Below are 17,235 nucleotides of genomic sequence, written 5' to 3'. Positions count from 1 at the left end.
CTTTGCCACAGCTGCTTGGGAAAGCTCTGAGGAGAGCCAGACACAGAGGCCTAGGCAGTAAGCACATGAGACCCAGCCTCAGAGACCTCAAAGGGGCCTGGTTTTCAAAGAGCGGGTGCTCAGTGCTGTCTGAAAACAAGGTCCTTCATTAAGGTGTGCACCAGGGTCACTAGTCACTTGGAAAATCTTGGCCTGGAGCTATTCATGGAAGAGGGGGCTAAGGATGGGAGAAATCAGGGGTTCTCAAACTGGGGGTCAGAACCCCTCAGGGGGTCATGAGGTTATTATATGGGGGGTTGCGAGCAGTCAACCTCCACCCCAAACACCGCTTCACTTCCAGCATTTATAATGGTGTTAAATATATTTAAATGTTTTAAATTTATTATGGGGACTCACACTCTGAGGCTTGCTATGTGAAAGGGGTCACCAGTAAAAAAAAGTCTGAGAAACACTGGGATAGATCAGTGGAGGCCCCCACATTTACCCCTCCGCTCAAACAGGCCCGGCAAGCTGATGGGGGAAGGGCAGGAGAATGGGACCACCACTAGACAAACAGCAGCCAGGAGGTGGGGCAGAGAAGCACATCTCCTGCATATGACTCCTGGCAGCGGCAGAGCGGTTGGGGAAAGGCAGGTAGTGAATCCACCATCCCAACAGGAAGAGGCTTGGGGGGAGGAACAAAGGCACACTTCCTTCTAGCAGCCTAGAAGAGAAGGAGGACGCTACTGTTATCTGACACCCCCATATCCAGAGGCTGATATGGAAGATGAAGCCCCTGAGCAGGCTCTGGGAATAGCAACCTGATAGGAAACCCAGCATCTTCGCTTGTCGCAGCAGCCACAGGTCAGAGGGTGGACTTCTCACCAAGGTACTAGCCCAGGGCCTTTCTGATTTGGCCTCACTTGCCCTTCACATCAGCCTTGATCTAGGCAGTGCCTGGTACATCCTTCAAGCCCATTTGCAGGTAAAAGAATAAAGCTGTTAAGCCACTATGTACCCGACAGGCTCCCCACCACCACCTCTGCCCAGTGCACCGGGGAGATCAAGAAAGCTCCTGTGTACAAAGCCTCAGCCAGCAGAACCCCTCCCCTACTTCCAGTTAACCACCTTTAGGATCCCACAGCTTCTGTTATAAATCATCTGCGTCCCTGAACTTTGGGCCCACCCCTAATCCCACCACTGGGCTAAATTCTGCTCTCACTGACTGTGGGGTATATTTGGAGTAACTCGCTTCCCTCTTGCCCCCCCTTCCTACCAGTGGCCCCAGAGAAGCCATCCAAAATCCTATCCTGAAAAATACAAATTAAGACCCCCAAAGCCCCTGGACCCCAACTAATCCCCTTCCAAAAGGTATTCACAGCTTAATCCTCCTCATCCGAGTGACAAGCCGGCTCCCTAAAGCCCTGAGCCTGCGGCAAGGAGGCAGCAAGGCATCCGCTCTGAACCCGCCTCATCTCCCTCATCAGTATTTCTGGGGACTCCGGCAGATTGGGGGCTATTGTAAGCTTAGGGCCAGCTGGCTGCTGAACGTAAGAGCTGATCCTACCTCCCCAACAAGTCAGGTGGCCCCCAACGCTGGGTCAACCAAGGGGGACACAGTGGGGTTTAGCAGAAGCCCTAAGGCAATGCCTAATTTGCATAATGTGGAACAGATGGCAGACACTGTTCCTAGCATGGAGCGGTGACCCCATGGGACTACAAGTCCCAGGACGCAATGCTCCCTCTGGATGTGAGATGTACGTTTGGGCAACTGTGGCAAGCAAGAATGAAGATACAGGTTACAAATAATGCTGCATTTTTTGTTCATGCCCAATAAGCTTATAGCTCCTGGTGCATTTTTCACATGAACACTAAGCATACGTGAAATGTATGCATTCAGCATGTGCATACAAGCATCAGTTGGAGATACGTTTGCATGAGCAAATTAAGTGCATCAGTGAGCAGTTTTGCAGCTGCACATGTGGCTTTTTGCACATCAGGCCCATAATGTCCCACTTTGCAGGAGTATGAGACAGCCCCAAGGAAACCATGATTCTCCAGTGAATGTCAAGATGGGGAGAGGGGTCAGCAACTGCCTGGCAAGAGCCAGAGTTAGGAATCAAATCTCATTTGCCTTGTACAGAGCAGATTTGCTTTGGAAACCACCAAGGAGAATAAAGAGACAAAAAGATCAACTCACAGTGTCACTTCCCTGGTTCTAAAAATCCAGTAAATCACAGGGTAAACCCCACAGGTCTCTGATAGGCTACAGCAGAGACCGGGGAGAACTAAGAGGAAGTGGCTTGCATCCAAAACTGGCAGTATTCGGGAAGATCATCCCCCAGTTACTCATCCTGGCAATGGCAAAAATTACCCAGAGAACACAAAACAACCCCATGACTGTGGAGAACAGACAGCACGAGGGTACTTGCACAACATTTCAGAGACTGGGCTTTCCAAAGATAACCATGTGCCTGGTGACACAGCAGGGAAACCACCAGGCAGGGCCAACTTTTTTGTGGTTTCAATGGCTTGGTCTGCTCCACGCAGCATCCCATTCCTGCCAGATATCAGTCCTGTACAGCTCTGCTGATGCTCCTCACTCCTGACTTCAATACATCCTGCAAGTCCAGTCCTGGGCTCCCCACCACACAGCCAAGGCACCTAAATCCTGACCTGCAACCCCCCTGCTAGTGCAATGCTCAGAGTCTGGTCATACAACTCACTTCCTACTGCAGTTGTATCACCATTATAAACATCTCCTCCCAAACCTGACTGTCCTGCCATCCGCTGCCAGTCACCCCCATCCCCGCCTGCCCTAGGGCTCAGCACCGTTCAAAGCCAGCTCCTGTGCTGGAAGGCAGACTGGGTTCCTTATTAGTCAGTGGGAGAGGAGGATTCCGAGTGTGACACAATCCTCCTGCCTGCGCAGAGCCAAGAAGAGGGGGCAAGGGAAACAAGGGGGGACAGGATGGGGAAGTGCAGGTCAGGGAAGAGGCTACAGCTGCAAGAGCAACAGGTGCCGACCAGCAGCCTAGCCTCTGAGAAGCAACTGTTTGCAGCCTGTCTAGGAAGCCTCTGCAAGCAAGCAACCCCGCGTGACCCTTTCCTGGGACAAAGGAGAGTTCTGTCTGCAGGCGACAGCCTGGGCAAGTGCCTGGAGCTGCCATCCAGGGAATGTGCAAACAGAGCAGTGACTCTCCCCACCCTCACCCCCTCAATTCCGGATGGCGATATGAGCATCCTCTTTAACTTGGCATCCATTGCAGGGCTCCTGGAAATGCTAGCAGAAGTGTCCGTCTGTCCCAGGTGAGCTCTCAGGTTGCTTGGACAGCTGAGCTTTGGGCAGCGAGCAGGATGTTCACATGCAGGCAATGGGGTTTCCCTGGGCACAGAGACGTCCCACAGACACCAGCACACTTGTGATCTTGGGGACTTTCACTACATGGTCATGTTATTGTGGAGTCTAACCCAACACCAGATCCCATGCTAACACATTGCAGGGCTGAGGAGACAGCTGGGGATAGAACTGCTGGGCTGACAAGGCCGCCTGCCAACCATGCAGGGGAAGGAGGCAGGCAGCATGGCTTAGACTTGGCATTTCTCTCCCGCTGTGCCCCACATTCCGGCAGGACAACAGAGGCTTCACCTCCCTCAGGAAGCGAGAGAAACCCAAGAGGGGAAGGGGATTATCCAGCAGCGTTGTGCCAAATGTAGCTACTTGCCAAGGTGATAAGCTCGCAGCCATACGGATGCCCCTCGATCCCACCCTGCAGCCCCCCTGCTACCCAGTCCTGGACTCCCCAACAGCTCTGCCACTGTGCCCCTGGATCCCCAGTCCCAGCCTCCCCAACAGCTCTGTCAATGCCCCTCAATCCCACCTGCCTGGCTAAGGGCCTGATCCTGTGAGGAACTCAGTGAGAACAGTACACCCTGCAGTGAAGAGAGGTAAGCTGACCCATGCCCCTGGCAACACTCCCCTCCCCACTGCCAACACAAGACATAGATGCAATACCCTCTGGGCAATAACACCACTCTTCTCTGTTGCTCCATAAAGCCCACTGGCCAAAGCACATCAGCATCAGGAAGCAGGACAGCATTGGAGGAGGACTCAACCTATAACCCACTAACCTACCACTTCAGGAAGTCCCGCCTTTCTCCAGGAAGTAGGTTACAGCTGGCCTGCCTGGCAGGTACATATATAAAGGGGAGGCAGGCACCAATGGTATTAGTCCAATTTAATTCTTCCCAGGTTTCCCCACGATCCATTCAACCTCCTGCAAGAGGCAACTGGTGCAACCACCACAGGGTTGGGGCATGAAAATCCAGGGCTCTAACCAGCAGGAGGTCAGAGGAGATATGTACCACCTGCATGCCTGTGTTCCCCTCATTCCATGCCCTCAAGCTAGTGGCTACTTCTCCGGGTGGGGCTCCCCGAGTACACTCTCCACCACCCAGCATGGGTTACAGAGTGACCTACAAAAGGCTTTCTTCCTCACCCTCCAGAGACCCTACTGAGGAAGCAAGTGCACCGCCTATCCCGCTCTCCCTCTCACACAACAAGCCAAATCTCCCAAGCAAACTCAGCCTCCAGAAAACAGACTGCTTGAGACTTGAGCCAGCGCTACTCCAACTCCAGAGGAGGCGGCAGAGACAGCCAGCAGCAGGGTCTGGTTACACCGGGCTCCCCAGGAAGATCAGGTAACTGCTGAGGCAGCATTTTCCTCATCCTCCAGATCCAGCCAGATGGCCCCGGCTGCGGGAAGTTGAGCTCTCTATGTTGCGCCCCCCACAACACCCTCAGCAATGCTCCAAGGTTAGAGTAGGGGACATAGGACACCCCTCCCCTACGCGCACACACTCAGAAGCCTTCAGCACATGAGCCCTGAAGGTGCAATGGTTAAAAACAGATCCACCCTCCCCCAAATGAGAGGTACTCCCTCAAACCTTCAGAGCCCTCTGCTCCCCCTACTTACATTTCTGGTTCCCTCCAACTGGGCTCAGTAGGGTGGGCTTTCAAAGTCAGCTGAAACCAAGGTGTTATTGTTATTGTACCAATATCTGGGTGGACTTTATTCTGGTGATGGATGCTGGATTGGCAGCCCTGGAGATTGAGGGCTTCTAGCCAAAGAAGAGGTCGAGATCCCCACGCATCCTGAAGCACATAATAATCCAGCGACTACTGAAAAAACCCATTGCTCCCCTGAGAGACCTCACATACCACTACAGCCCTTTCTAAGTAATCCAGGAGCTGGCAAAGCACGGTCTCCAAGGTCTCCTGTCAGTAGCCACAGCCCTGTGTCCCACATGTCAGAGCAAGGGACACCAAGAGCACATGCTGCTCTTGTGGCCAACCTCCCTCATCCATTGACAAGGAAAGTCCAGCCATGCTGTCATAAATAGAGAGCTAAGGGTTAATGTTTCTTTCACCTGTAAAGGGTTAACAAAGAGAACCAAACACCTGACCAGAGGACCAATCAGGAAACAGGATTTTTCAAAGCTGAGGGAGGGAATGTTTGGGTCTGCTTCTTTGTCTGGCTCTCAGCTTATTGAGAGGGCGATCTTGTTCTATCGTAAGCTTCTAATCTTCAGTTCCAAGATTCGTGAGTACAAAGGTAGAAAAAACAAGTAGGCTGTTATTTTTTTTTTTGTATTTACATGTGTGTAGTTTGCTGGAATGTTTAACATTGTATCTCTTTTGAATAAGGCTGGTTTATTCATATTTTTCTTTTTAAAGCTGCCTGTATTGTCACTTTATACCAGAGATTAATTTTTTTGTCTTTTTCTTTCTTTATAGTAAAGCTCTTTTTTTTTAAAACTTATTGACTTTTCTTTTAGTTACTGGGCAAGGCGCATAGGAATCTCTTGCCAAGATTACTGCCTCTTCTCGGGAAAAGACTAGGTGAGGGGGGAAAAAGAAGTGAGGGAAAGGGTAATTGTCCCTCTCGGTTTTGTGTTCAAGGGATTGATAGTCAGGGAAATCTCCTAGTAAATAACCCAGGCCGGGAAATTCTGGAGGAGAGTAAAGAGGCAGGAGGGAATGGTTATTTCTCCTGTTTAAGACTCCAAGGGGATTTGGATGTCTTGGTCCCCAGGGAAGGTTTTTGGGGGGCCAAGGTGTACCAGGCACTGACATTCACTGGTTGTGGTGCGAGGCTATCAGATCTAAGCTGGTAATAAGCTTAGAGGATTTATGCTAGCTTCTCAGTTTATTGAACGGCTAAGGTTCAATCTGGTAGGAAGCTACGACATAGGTTTTTTTTTAAAAAAAGAAAACTTTATATAAAAGAAGAAAAAAAGACATAAAACATGCATCTCTGCATTAAGCGGGTGGACAATACACAGGGCGTATGGCTTAAAAGGAAAGAATATGAAATAAACGTCTCATTCAAAAACAGATCCAATTTCCAAAACATTCCAGCAAACTACACTACATGGAAATAACAAAAAAAGAAAAAAAAAAACATATAAAAGCCTATTGTTTTGCTACCTTTGTACTTACAACTGGGAAACAGAAGATTTAGAAACTTGAAGATAGAAAAGATCCCCTCTCATAGCTGAGAGGCAGACAAAGACACAGACCCAAACATTCCCTCCCTCAGCTTTGAAAAATCCTGTTTCCTGATTGGTCCTCTCGTCAGGTGTTTGGTTCTTTGTTAATCCTTTACAGGTGAAAGAAACATTAACCCTTAGCTCTCTATTTATGACACATGCTCATCTTGCTGAGCCTTTGTGTCATCTGAGATCATTGAACCGCAGCTGGGCAACGGAAATACACTGAAATGCCTTGGGTTCTTCCTTCAGGAGAGCACCCAGGGAGACGTCATGGGTAACTACTCTTCCACCTCCAAAGCCTTTACCTGCAGAGTCCCATGACGCTCACTCCTCTCCCCCTTATTACTCAACACCCAGATAGACCCGAGCACAGTTGGTGAAAAAACACAGGCCAAAGTGCCTGCAGTACACAGACAACACCCGCCTCTATGGCAAATTCCCATCATGCACACACAGCACAAGCTCCCGGCTGCAACGATGACATGGGTGACCAATGAGGCTGCCTCATGATGAGTGCAGGAGCTGGGACTCCCCTGGGGAGGATCTGGACTGTGAAACCTGCTGCCATAGGGTTAAGAGTGAGCACAGACCTCATTGCTTTCAGAACTAAATGCAACATTCCCACCTTCTGCGTTGCCTGCCTGCTAGAATTTTTTTTTCCAATTGCAAGCAAACCCTCGCTCCTCTCTTACCAAAGAGACTATTTCCTCTGCCTCTGGGTGAAAGCAGAAAGGAGGCACACAGAAGGAGGAAGCGAGTGCTCTCCTTTTAAAAACCCTACAAGGTGCTCCAATGCAATGGCGATGGACCCTAGAGGACAGCCTAAGGAGAAACATCCCCTACACTATCCCATCAGTGCGTCCTAGCCTGGCCCACTGAGCGGGAGGAGAGTCTTGTCGTTGGCCTCTCTCAGGAACAAGCCCACCAAGACTGTGAGGAGACCTGCTCACTGGAAATGGGACGGAGAACCACCTGTTTGTTTCCCATCAAACCCCAGTTTGTTTCCTTAAGCCCAAATGGGCCAGAGCCCATCATACCCGGTGGGCCATGGAGCAGCAGGGGCTCTGATACTATGGCTGCAGACGGGCAGAGTAAAGCAAATGGAAAGAAAGGAGAGACTCCACATGAACATGAGTCACACTAGCGGGTCTGAAGTTCCAAAATCACCTCAGGACTCAGCAGGACCAGCCCTGCATCCTCTATTATCCCGAGGGGGCTGCCCAAAACCAGGGGGGCTGTCCATGTACCTCAGGTGGGCACTCTCTCTATCTACCACCACAGCAGGGCCACAGAAGTCGCAGGAAGAGGGGGAGGGAAAAGTTAGATGAAGATGCAGGAATGGAAACCGAGAAAGACCTGGCACCTCAGGGAGAAATTTGCCACACAAATAGCAATCGTCAGGTGCCTGGGATAATAACTAGATGTGTAACACTGTCTCAGTGGCTTCATGAATCCTCCTCCCACACTTCCCTCCCTTCCCTCTGCACCACACTGGCACAGACCTATTTAAAACCTGCAATTTAGAATTCAATAGCAGCAGAGGCTGGTGGAAATGCAACACCAGTCATTTCAGCTCCCTTATTGATTGGGAAGGGAGGACAAGCTGCCTCCAGCAGCAAGCCTCTCACAATCCATGCCAACTCACTAGCGATCTCGATGCCTCCTCTGATGGAGATGATGATGTTGAGGAGGAAGGCAACTGAAGGAGAGAAATGGAAATTGGAGACTTCGGAACAGATGAAGAAACCCAAGGGTTTTGGGAAGCCTCACTCACTGAGCATCCTACAAGAAGTGTGGGCTAGTTGTAGGAGCGGAGGGCAGACTGCAAGGACCCCTAGGTTCTATTTCTGGATCTGCCACTGGCTCACTGTGTGACTTTGGGCATGTCCCTAACCTGCTTTGTGCCTCAGTTTCCCCATCTGTAGAACTGAGATAAGGATACTGACCCAACCCAGTGGGGCTGTGTGAGGTATCTTCATTCATTAATGCTCATGAAATGCCATGAGATCCTCTGACAGAAGGAACTACAGACAATGGGTTGGATTCAGACATGGTGGAAGCAAGAGCACTTCCACTGGAGTCCATGCAACTGTCCCCACTTACACCAAGTCTGATTTTGGCCCAATATGTGCAGAGGGTTACAATCTCTTCCCCTCCCCAGTACTGCAGGTTTGCACCTTGAACTCCAAATTGTGGACACAAGCCCAGAGCTGCCTCCTCGACTCTCCCTGCACCAGCTGGGGTCACAGCTTTTCTGTGTGGGCCCCTTTTTTTCTTGGGTTTATTCGGTATCCAGGGTTCACAACAGATGCCACCAGACCAGGGATGGGGAAGGATCCCAGATAGAGCAGGAGGCTAACTGCGTGGGGACTGCCTACTGTTACATCCATTTTGGGGGAAAGTGCTGCCAACTGATGCATCCCAGAAGAATGAGATAGTGGGGGAAAGGTGTTCAGAGACTAACCTCCCACCCATCCAGACACACATACTCTTCTCTTTGCCAACAGCCACCCACTCAGCCTCACCTCAGTTCTTGGAAAAATCATGGAGCAGATCCTCAAGGAAAATTCTGAACACTTAGAGGAAGAGGAAAGTGACTCAGAAACAGTCAGCTAGGATTCACCAAGGGCAAGTCATGCCCTGACTAACCTAACTTTCTTCTATGATGAGATAATGGTTCTGTGGATGAGGGGAAGCAGTGGACATGTTATTCTTGAACTAGGCAAAGGCTTCTGATAACGGTCTCCACACAGTACTTCTTGCTGGCAAGTTAAGCAGTATGGGCTGGATGAAAGCCTGGCTAGATCATCGGGGCAATGCTAATGATCAAATGGCCCATGTCTACGTTACAGCCGGTATCAATCGGAGTGGCCCCAAGGGTCGGTCCTGAGAGGCCAGTTTTTGTTCATACTTCATTAATGATCTGAGGATGGTGTGATGCACCCGAGCAAGTTTGCAGATGACACGAACCTGGGAAGGAGTGTAGATACACTGGCATGTAGGCACAGGATAACAGAGAAAACCTAGACAAATAGAGCGACTGGCCAGACGAATCTGATGAGTTTCAACAAAGGACAAGCGCAGAGTCCTGCATTTACGGACGAAGAATCCCAATGCACTGCTACAGACTAGGAAACTGAATGGCTAAGGCAGCTTCTGCAGAAAAGGACCTAGGTTAAGTGGACGAGAAGCTGGATATGAGGTTGAGAGGTGCCCTTGTTTGCCAGAGCAATGTCACTTTAGCTGTATAAGTACGGGCATTGCCAGCAGATACGAGGAACATGATCATTCCCCCCCTCCCCTATTTTGACACTGGTGAGGCCTCCAATCCGAAGTACTGTGGTCCAGTTTTTGGGCCCACACTACAAGAAGGATGTGGAAAAATTGGAAAAAGAGTCAGTGGAGGGTAACAAAATTTATTAGGGGGACTGGAAGCACGTGACTTTTGAGGAAGGAACTGGGGGAACTGGGATTGTTTATCTGCAGAGAGAAAAGAAGTGAGGGGGGATTTGATAGCTGCTTTCAACTACCTGAAAAGGGGTTTCCAAAGAGGAGTGGATCCTAGACTGTTCTAGGAGCAGAATGACAGAAACAAGGGGTAATGGTCTCAAGTTGCAGTGGGCACGGTTGTAGGGTTGGATATTAGGAAAGACTTTTTCACTAGAGGGTGTGAAAGCATTGGAATGGCCTACTAAGGAGTGGTGGAATCGTCCTTCCTAGAGGTTTTAAGGTCAGGCTTGACGTAGCCCTGGCTGGAAGATTAGTTGCGGGATGCCCGCTTTGAGCAGGGGGTTGGACTAAATGACCTCCTGAGGTCCCTTCCAACCCTGATAGTCTATGATTTTATGATTCTCAGTTGGCCTCTCCCCACACCAACCCAGAAGCCAGTTTCATGCTCATCATGATTTCAAATGGCCAAATTGACTGGCAAAGGGGTCTTGAATCCAGCAGCCTGGTCTCTGTCCTGCCACCAGCCAGCATGGGAGGCTGGATCAGAGACCTGGGTGCTGCCTTTGATACTGAGCTTTGGCAGTCAGCAGAGACGGGGGAGCAACAGAGATCTCGCTGAGCTTAGCACAGCATGTGTATGCATTACGCCATGATGGCTGGGACCCCTTGGGGCTATTCAGCTCCGCTGGAGCCAAGCCAAGGAGACTGGGGAGAGGGCTGTGCAAGCAGCTCTGTCTAACCCCTACTCACAGACAGAGGGCTCCCCTCTGCCAGCACTGGCCCCACGCAGGCGGACACCAGCATAATGATTTAACCACACTCTTAGTTCAGTCCTGAACTGGCCTTGGGCCAATCACTGCATTTCCGACCCAGTGAACCAGGAATCAGCACCTCAGCAAAAGTCTGCTTCCTCTAGCACTTCTATAGGGGTGAAGGGATTTGTGCCATTCACACCAGAGTGGACACAGCTGATCACAGACTAGTGGCCCAGAGGAAACCCGCACAGGTCAAGTCCAACATACTGCACACAGTCAAATAGAGAGGCAGCAGGGTCATGTGGCTACAGCAAAGGCTCAGGGGCCAGGAACTCTAAGTGCTGCTCCTGGCTCTGCCACTGGCCTGCTAAGTGGCCTTGGCAAGTCATTGCATCTCACTAGGCCTCAGTTTCCCCATCTGCAAAATGCGGAATACACTGGGACCATCTCCTGAGGTAGAGGGGCTAGAATAACACTTAGCTCATTTTTGTACAGCACACTGAGAGTCCAAACCCCTAGATAAAACCACCTGGCCTTCCTTGTGCATAATGTTCCCACTAGCTTGAAATCCTTCTCCACCTCACTGAAAGGGGGCGGGGGCTGCAGCCCCCTCTAATTTAATCCCCTTATTAACTTGGCTATGTAAACACTGATCCCAAGGGAGCATGTGGCCTGCCTATCACATTGTCAATTCATGCAAGGAAACAGCTGCCAATGGCTTCAGGCCTTCCAAGGTGACTACTGCACAGCCCAATGCCAACGGACCCCACCCTGCCGGCAAATGTGGTGCTTCCACCCCCCACTGCACCATATCTCTAAAGAGCTGACTTTGCTTCTACATACCAGTGAGTCATTTTAGAAAAGGAGGAATTTTAGCTGGGAAACAAAGATGCCAAAAGGAGCTCAAAGTTCAAGCCATTGATCCCCAGGGCCAGGTAGTGGGTAGGCCCAAGTGTCTCCGGAGGAACAAACAGGGCTGGGTGCTCCAGCTGAGTCCTGCACTTCAGGCCCCCGGCAGGACTGTACCAGGACCCTCAACATGACTTTGCCTGGTGGAGGATGCAGTTAATGTGCGCTGTGTTTATACAGGGAAGATTCAACTGTAATTATAGGAATGATGTTATGATAACAGGAAATCCATGCCTCGTGGAGATGCAGTGAGAAGCACAGACTTATTTGCTAATTACCACCAACAAAAAGCCTTTTGTGTTGCTGGGGAAGAGAGGTCTCCCCCACATTATGGAGTTTTGCCCACAGATGGCTTAGGTCAGCCAGGCTGGAGCACACTGCAGCCCCAAAGAGAACTCCTCTTCTACAGAAGCTTATTAGATTCCTTCCACTCCCACCGTGGAGCATTACCATCCATCTCAGGGCTTTCCCAAAACAGAGGCTGCAGCAGGGCCTAGCACGGGCATGGGGATGGGAACTTAACGATGCTAGCAATGCAGGCAGGGAAGAGGGGAGCAACCTCACTGTTCAATACTTGCGGTCTAAGAAACATGTCACCCCCCTCTGGGGTCACATCACCCAGCCAAATGGGACAGGGATGAGGCCCGGGAATGTCTAAGCAAAGCACAGGTGCTATGGCAAGACGAAAGCTCTCCCCCTGCTGATCTTCTGAGTGTGCCAGCCTGGGCTAAAGGCTCTTTGCCCTGGAGGACTGCCCCCTCCTGACAAGATTTCAGGCCTTTCCCTCTCTATTCCATCTTATTTCAATCATTTGGGCCCAATGCAGGACTTAAGGCCAACAGTGAGGAGGAGTTTCTGAACTTAAGAAGAGCCAAGAGAAGGAGCTTCGCCTCACCCAAGAAATGCCAGCTCACACATGCCAGCACTGCCACCTGGCAAGAGGGCAGAGACCAATGAAGCACCACAGGCATCACGTCACCAGCGCATACACAACCCATGTGCAGCCCCTCTCGGGTCAGTGGCAAAGCAATCCAATGATAAAAGCACACAGGGTATAGAGGGAAACCACCAGTACTGGGATACCTTGCTATGTTGTGAACCCAACCCCCCAGCCCTAGGAGAGACTGTGCGAAGGGAACTCCCACTAACACTGCTGACTGGGACTTGAATGAGGGGAGCGAGGGTTGGGAGTTTCCCCATCTTATAATCCTGCCATAAACAATTGCTTTAATAAATATGCCTGGTGGACAAGAGCGAAGGGAACAGGCCTTCGTCAATGCTGCCACTCCCCAGCCTGCATACACCATTCGCGCCTCAAAACAGCACTGAAATCCTGCCCCTGCCCCAAAGGAGGTAGTCAGCCAACCAGACTCCTCACCCCGGCCCAGTAAGCTGCCTACCTTTTTGATCCTGCCACTCCGCGTGCCGGTAAAGACCACTGTGTGTCCCCGGTAGTCATAGGCAGCCACTGAGGTCATGCCATCCTCCTTATCCACAAAGAGTGCTGTCCCCTCGATGGTCACCGTCCCGCCCAGCGGCTGGTTAAAATCCTGGCCACAGAAATAGTCGTCAATCTGCAGAGGCTGCCAGAGAAAAAGGGAATGAGAGAGATGAGCCGTTTGTCAATACATCGACACTGCTTAAACTGCTGTGTGCAAGGGGGACTGAGCTCCTGACTTAGTGCAATAACCAAGTGAGGAAATGATATGAGCCCCTCTTAGCTACCACTGGCTCATTCCTGCCCCAGATCCAGGGCAACCAAGGAGAGTGGGGAAACATCATCACTTAGGGGCATGATGAGGGGTCAGGGAGGCGACTAGGGGCTTGCCTCAGATTGCTTAGAGGCTGCTAACGAGGCATGGGGGTAGCCAGGAGCTCCGCCATCCCCTTTCTCTCCCAGGGATTGCTCCTGGGTGGGGCGGGAAGCTGTGGTCTCAGAAGCAGTTGGGAGCTCAGACACAGCAGCCTGGTACCAGACATTCCTGCCTGGGCATAGCTATGGGTGTCACAGATTAGCCCTGGGGCGCCAGGAAACCAGAGAGGTGGGAACCTCAGAGTCTGCAGAGAAGCCTCGGTGCTGGGTAGTGCGGGTGGGCTCTGCTCTCTGAGAGGGACCCCAGGGCACAAGGGGGCTGACAGAGATCAGAAAAGGCCTCCCAGAGAGGAGGAGATAGCAGCAGACTCCAAACACAGTCCTGCCCAGGACTCTCACCACAGGGATTGAACACAACAGTTCCCAGTGGAGCCTGGCAAGGACCCCTCCCCACCCCATCCCGCTCCTTCCCTCCACCACTGAGGTGCCTGGCTCCATGAAAGAGCAATTAGGGCTGGACAGAGGAGATAAGATGAAAGACTGGCTGTAGCCCTGGTCTACCCCACACCTACAGGCTGCCAACAACACTCCCAGCTGTTTCAGCACCTGGCTTCCCACCTGCAGTTCCATCAATACCCCTCTTTCCTGATCTATAGTACTCCAGCCCCTAGCTCCCCACCACCACCAGACACCTCTTTGCTAGTGCCCCTCCATCCTGACCTGCATCGCCCCCTGCTAGTCCAGCCTCTGCAGGAAACAGCTCTCCAGACTCACAGGCCCTCCCTGGTGAATTGCTGATCTGGCTCCTGCAGAGAACGGTCATTGCTCTTACTCAGTATCTCAAACTCACCTCAATGCTGTTCTCCTAACCAGAGGATTCACTGATGCTGGCAGTTCTCAGTCTGAGGCCAGACAGGAGGCTGGCAGTAGTTTTACAAAGGAGTCATGAGTCTGCCCTGCTCCCATTTCCCAGCCAGAGCAGATCTGCTCAGCCTCTCACCACTGCAGGCTGTACTCAGAGGCAAGGGTTGCTGCTATCTCCTTCAAGTGTCATATGAGCTGACACAAAGGATTCTCGGGCAAGTCTCAAGAGCGGTGGCTGAGTAGGGGATGAACGTGGAGAGCCCAGAGTGAAGACATAGGAGAACCTCTTTCAATCAATGAGTCCTGATGTTTCCTCCTACCCTCCAAAGGGTTAATCCTGCCAAATCCCCAGGGAGGCTGTACCAAGCACAGATCGCTCCCTGAAAGATCCACCATCTCACACTCCTTACAGAAGGTGACCAAGAGCAGCCCAATGCCACATGCTGTAGCTGAGACTCACTAGCTCAGGTCCCTCAGGAGAGGCAGTAGTTTAATATGTGGGGGGTGGCCGGTGTGGGAGGTGGAGACACCGATACTGAGTAAGAGAGGAGAGTGTCTCTGGTCATGTCTACACTATGGGATAATATCAAATTAGCTAAAAATCGGTTTTATAAAACTGATATTGTAAATTCGATTTCATGTGGCCACACTAGGCACAGTAATTCGGCGTTGTGCGTCCATGGTCCGAGGCTAACGTCGATTTCTGAAGCATTGCATTGTGGGTAGCTCTTCCGTAGCTATCCCATGTTATTACACTGCCTCCTACTCCCCTGCCATTTTTTTTTTTTTTGCTGGGGGGCTTTTACTAGTATTTTCTCCCTCTAATTCTTACTGCTTTGAACATGTTCAGTATCTATCTTTACAACCACCGGTAAGATAGGAAATAAGAAACCTAGTATATTCGCACCAAAACCGTTACCTACAGTGATCAGGCCAACTCAGGAGAGAATCTCAGGTCTCTGACTTTAGCTTGCGCACCTGGGATCAGTGCTGTAACCAAGGCTTGCTTGCGAGTCTGAAAGTAGCTTTCCACAGTACTCAGGGCTATGATGTACGAACCACACCACCGCCCTTAAATCATCGATGTCTCTCCACCCACAAATTTTTGGTGCCTCTCACGAGTTTGGTAATGCTCTTGACAATTTCCTAATAATTAATTACTTAGTAAAGCAATTTAAATAAGATAGTATTACATAGTGGTGTCCAAAATTGGACTGTGAATAGTTTCTGGTGTAGGGTTATGAGGTTTTGTTGTGGGTTGTTCGTTGCGGTTTTGTTTTCAAGACTGCGGAATAAAAGGATATGGGTGCGATATTTCTCTTATTCTGTTTACTGGGGGAGGGAGTCAAGAAATAATAGAAAGCACAAATAAGTGGGTCGGGGTAGAATGGGCTGTAGTGTGTTGAACATTCTGTCTTATTTCGTGGTTTCTTTTCATGTTTTTGGAGGTTTTTTTTTGTCTTGTTTTATATGCACAGCTGCGGAGTAAGTTAAGTTGGCGTGTGAAAAGTGAGAGTATTGGTATGGGTTTGGGTAATTATTAGGAGCTGTTCACAGCAGACTTACTCGACCCCTGCGAAGGGGTCCCGGATGGGGGGGGACAATTAAGCCGGGTGCGGATGGGTGGGGGTGAGAGGGGCGCCGGCGGGTACAGGAGGTGTGTGGGAGAGGTGGAGAGAGTGGCAGGGGATGGGTAGTGGGGCGGCGTTTAGGGGAGGAGTCAGGTGGGGGTCGTAATAGGTTATGGGGAGTGTAGAGGGGGGGGGGGGGTTAGCTCAGGAGGCCAGAGCCCCAACACCGCGGTGCCGGCGCAGGTTTGGGGTAGTAGGTAGATGGTGGAGCCCAACCAGCTAATTAGCCGGTACAATATGACTGATCATCCGTACGTCCCAGGGACCATCGCAGCTGAGTGCTCCTGGCTGGCTCAGGTGAGTCCCTGGCCGGGTTAGAGAGCGCATAATGCCCTAGCTGGTTAAAGAACTAGTGGTCATTAGATGATCCAGTTAATCCCTGCGACGTGGATGGTAACGCACGTGGTTGGTAACCATCTTCTATCGGCAAATGGGGGCTGGCTTCATCAGCCCCCTCCCTTTCCTGTGTAAGAAAAGATTCTAGTACTGCCTGGACTGTCAGTAGCCGGAGGCTGCCTCCCCTGGATCGTATCTCACTAACTAGTTCTGTTTCTTATCCTGCATTCTTTATAACTTCATCGACCACAGATGGGGGGGGCACCTTGCCACGGTATACAGTACCCGTGAGGTTGGGGGCAGGAGGTGACAAAACGGGTGGCGTTTGTTGCAGGGCACCCCCTGGAATAGGTTACGAGGAGCAGCTGTGTCCTGATACACTGGCTTCCTCGAATACCTGCCCCCTTGTTGGGATGCTGTACATTTTGGGACAGGGGTTGACTCCCCAAAAGTCCAAGGAGTCATTGCCCACTTTTGATTTTGGTTGCGCCCCGGCGATTTCGCAGCCTGCACTCATATCGATAGCACGCGGACCAGCTACAGAGCGGGCAAGAGCATACGTTCATTTTGCCGTTTTCTCCTAGCAGTAACGGGTACAGAACAGACAGGTTACCATCTCTGCTTCATTGCAAAGCCCAGAAGTGATTATGTTGCTGTGTGTGCTGGAGGTATCGCCTCTCGTCTCTCCGCGGCACTCCCAGTACACTTACGGCGGAAAACAAAGCGAGTGTGAACAGGACTCCATTGCAAGCTGATCGTGTCCGTGCTCTGGCGTCTATCTGCCAGGGAATCAGCGGAAACACCGGCCGACGAAGGATTGTCAGCTGTATGTTTCTCCCGGAGGATAGACCATGAAGGGTGATGTTCATTACGATTACGACCTCTCGAGACAATACTTCCCCAGAAATTCCAAGTTGGGGGGGGAGATGCGGGCGACCTGGGA

At 51.1% G+C, this 17,235-nt stretch overlaps 1 protein-coding gene across 2 annotated transcripts in view; it reads right to left on the bottom strand.

Moving 5' to 3' along the window:
* The window catches only part of PLXNA1 (plexin A1), a 284,958-nt gene that overhangs the window by 215,702 nt on the left and 52,021 nt on the right, over positions 1–17,235 (bottom strand). For both annotated transcript variants that reach the window (XM_032784344.2, XM_032784347.2), the window contains one exon: positions 13,049–13,231. In XM_032784344.2, coding sequence (XP_032640235.1) covers positions 13,049–13,231 — 183 coding nt within the window. The remainder of the gene's footprint in view (positions 1–13,048; positions 13,232–17,235) is intronic.

The sequence above is a fragment of the Chelonoidis abingdonii genome, chromosome 17 (genome assembly GCF_003597395.2).
Source record: "Chelonoidis abingdonii isolate Lonesome George chromosome 17, CheloAbing_2.0, whole genome shotgun sequence".
In the NCBI taxonomy this organism is placed as follows: domain Eukaryota; kingdom Metazoa; phylum Chordata; order Testudines; family Testudinidae; genus Chelonoidis; species Chelonoidis abingdonii.
Note: the sequence above shows the minus strand (reverse complement) of the source record. Positions and strands in the feature narration are given on the sequence as shown.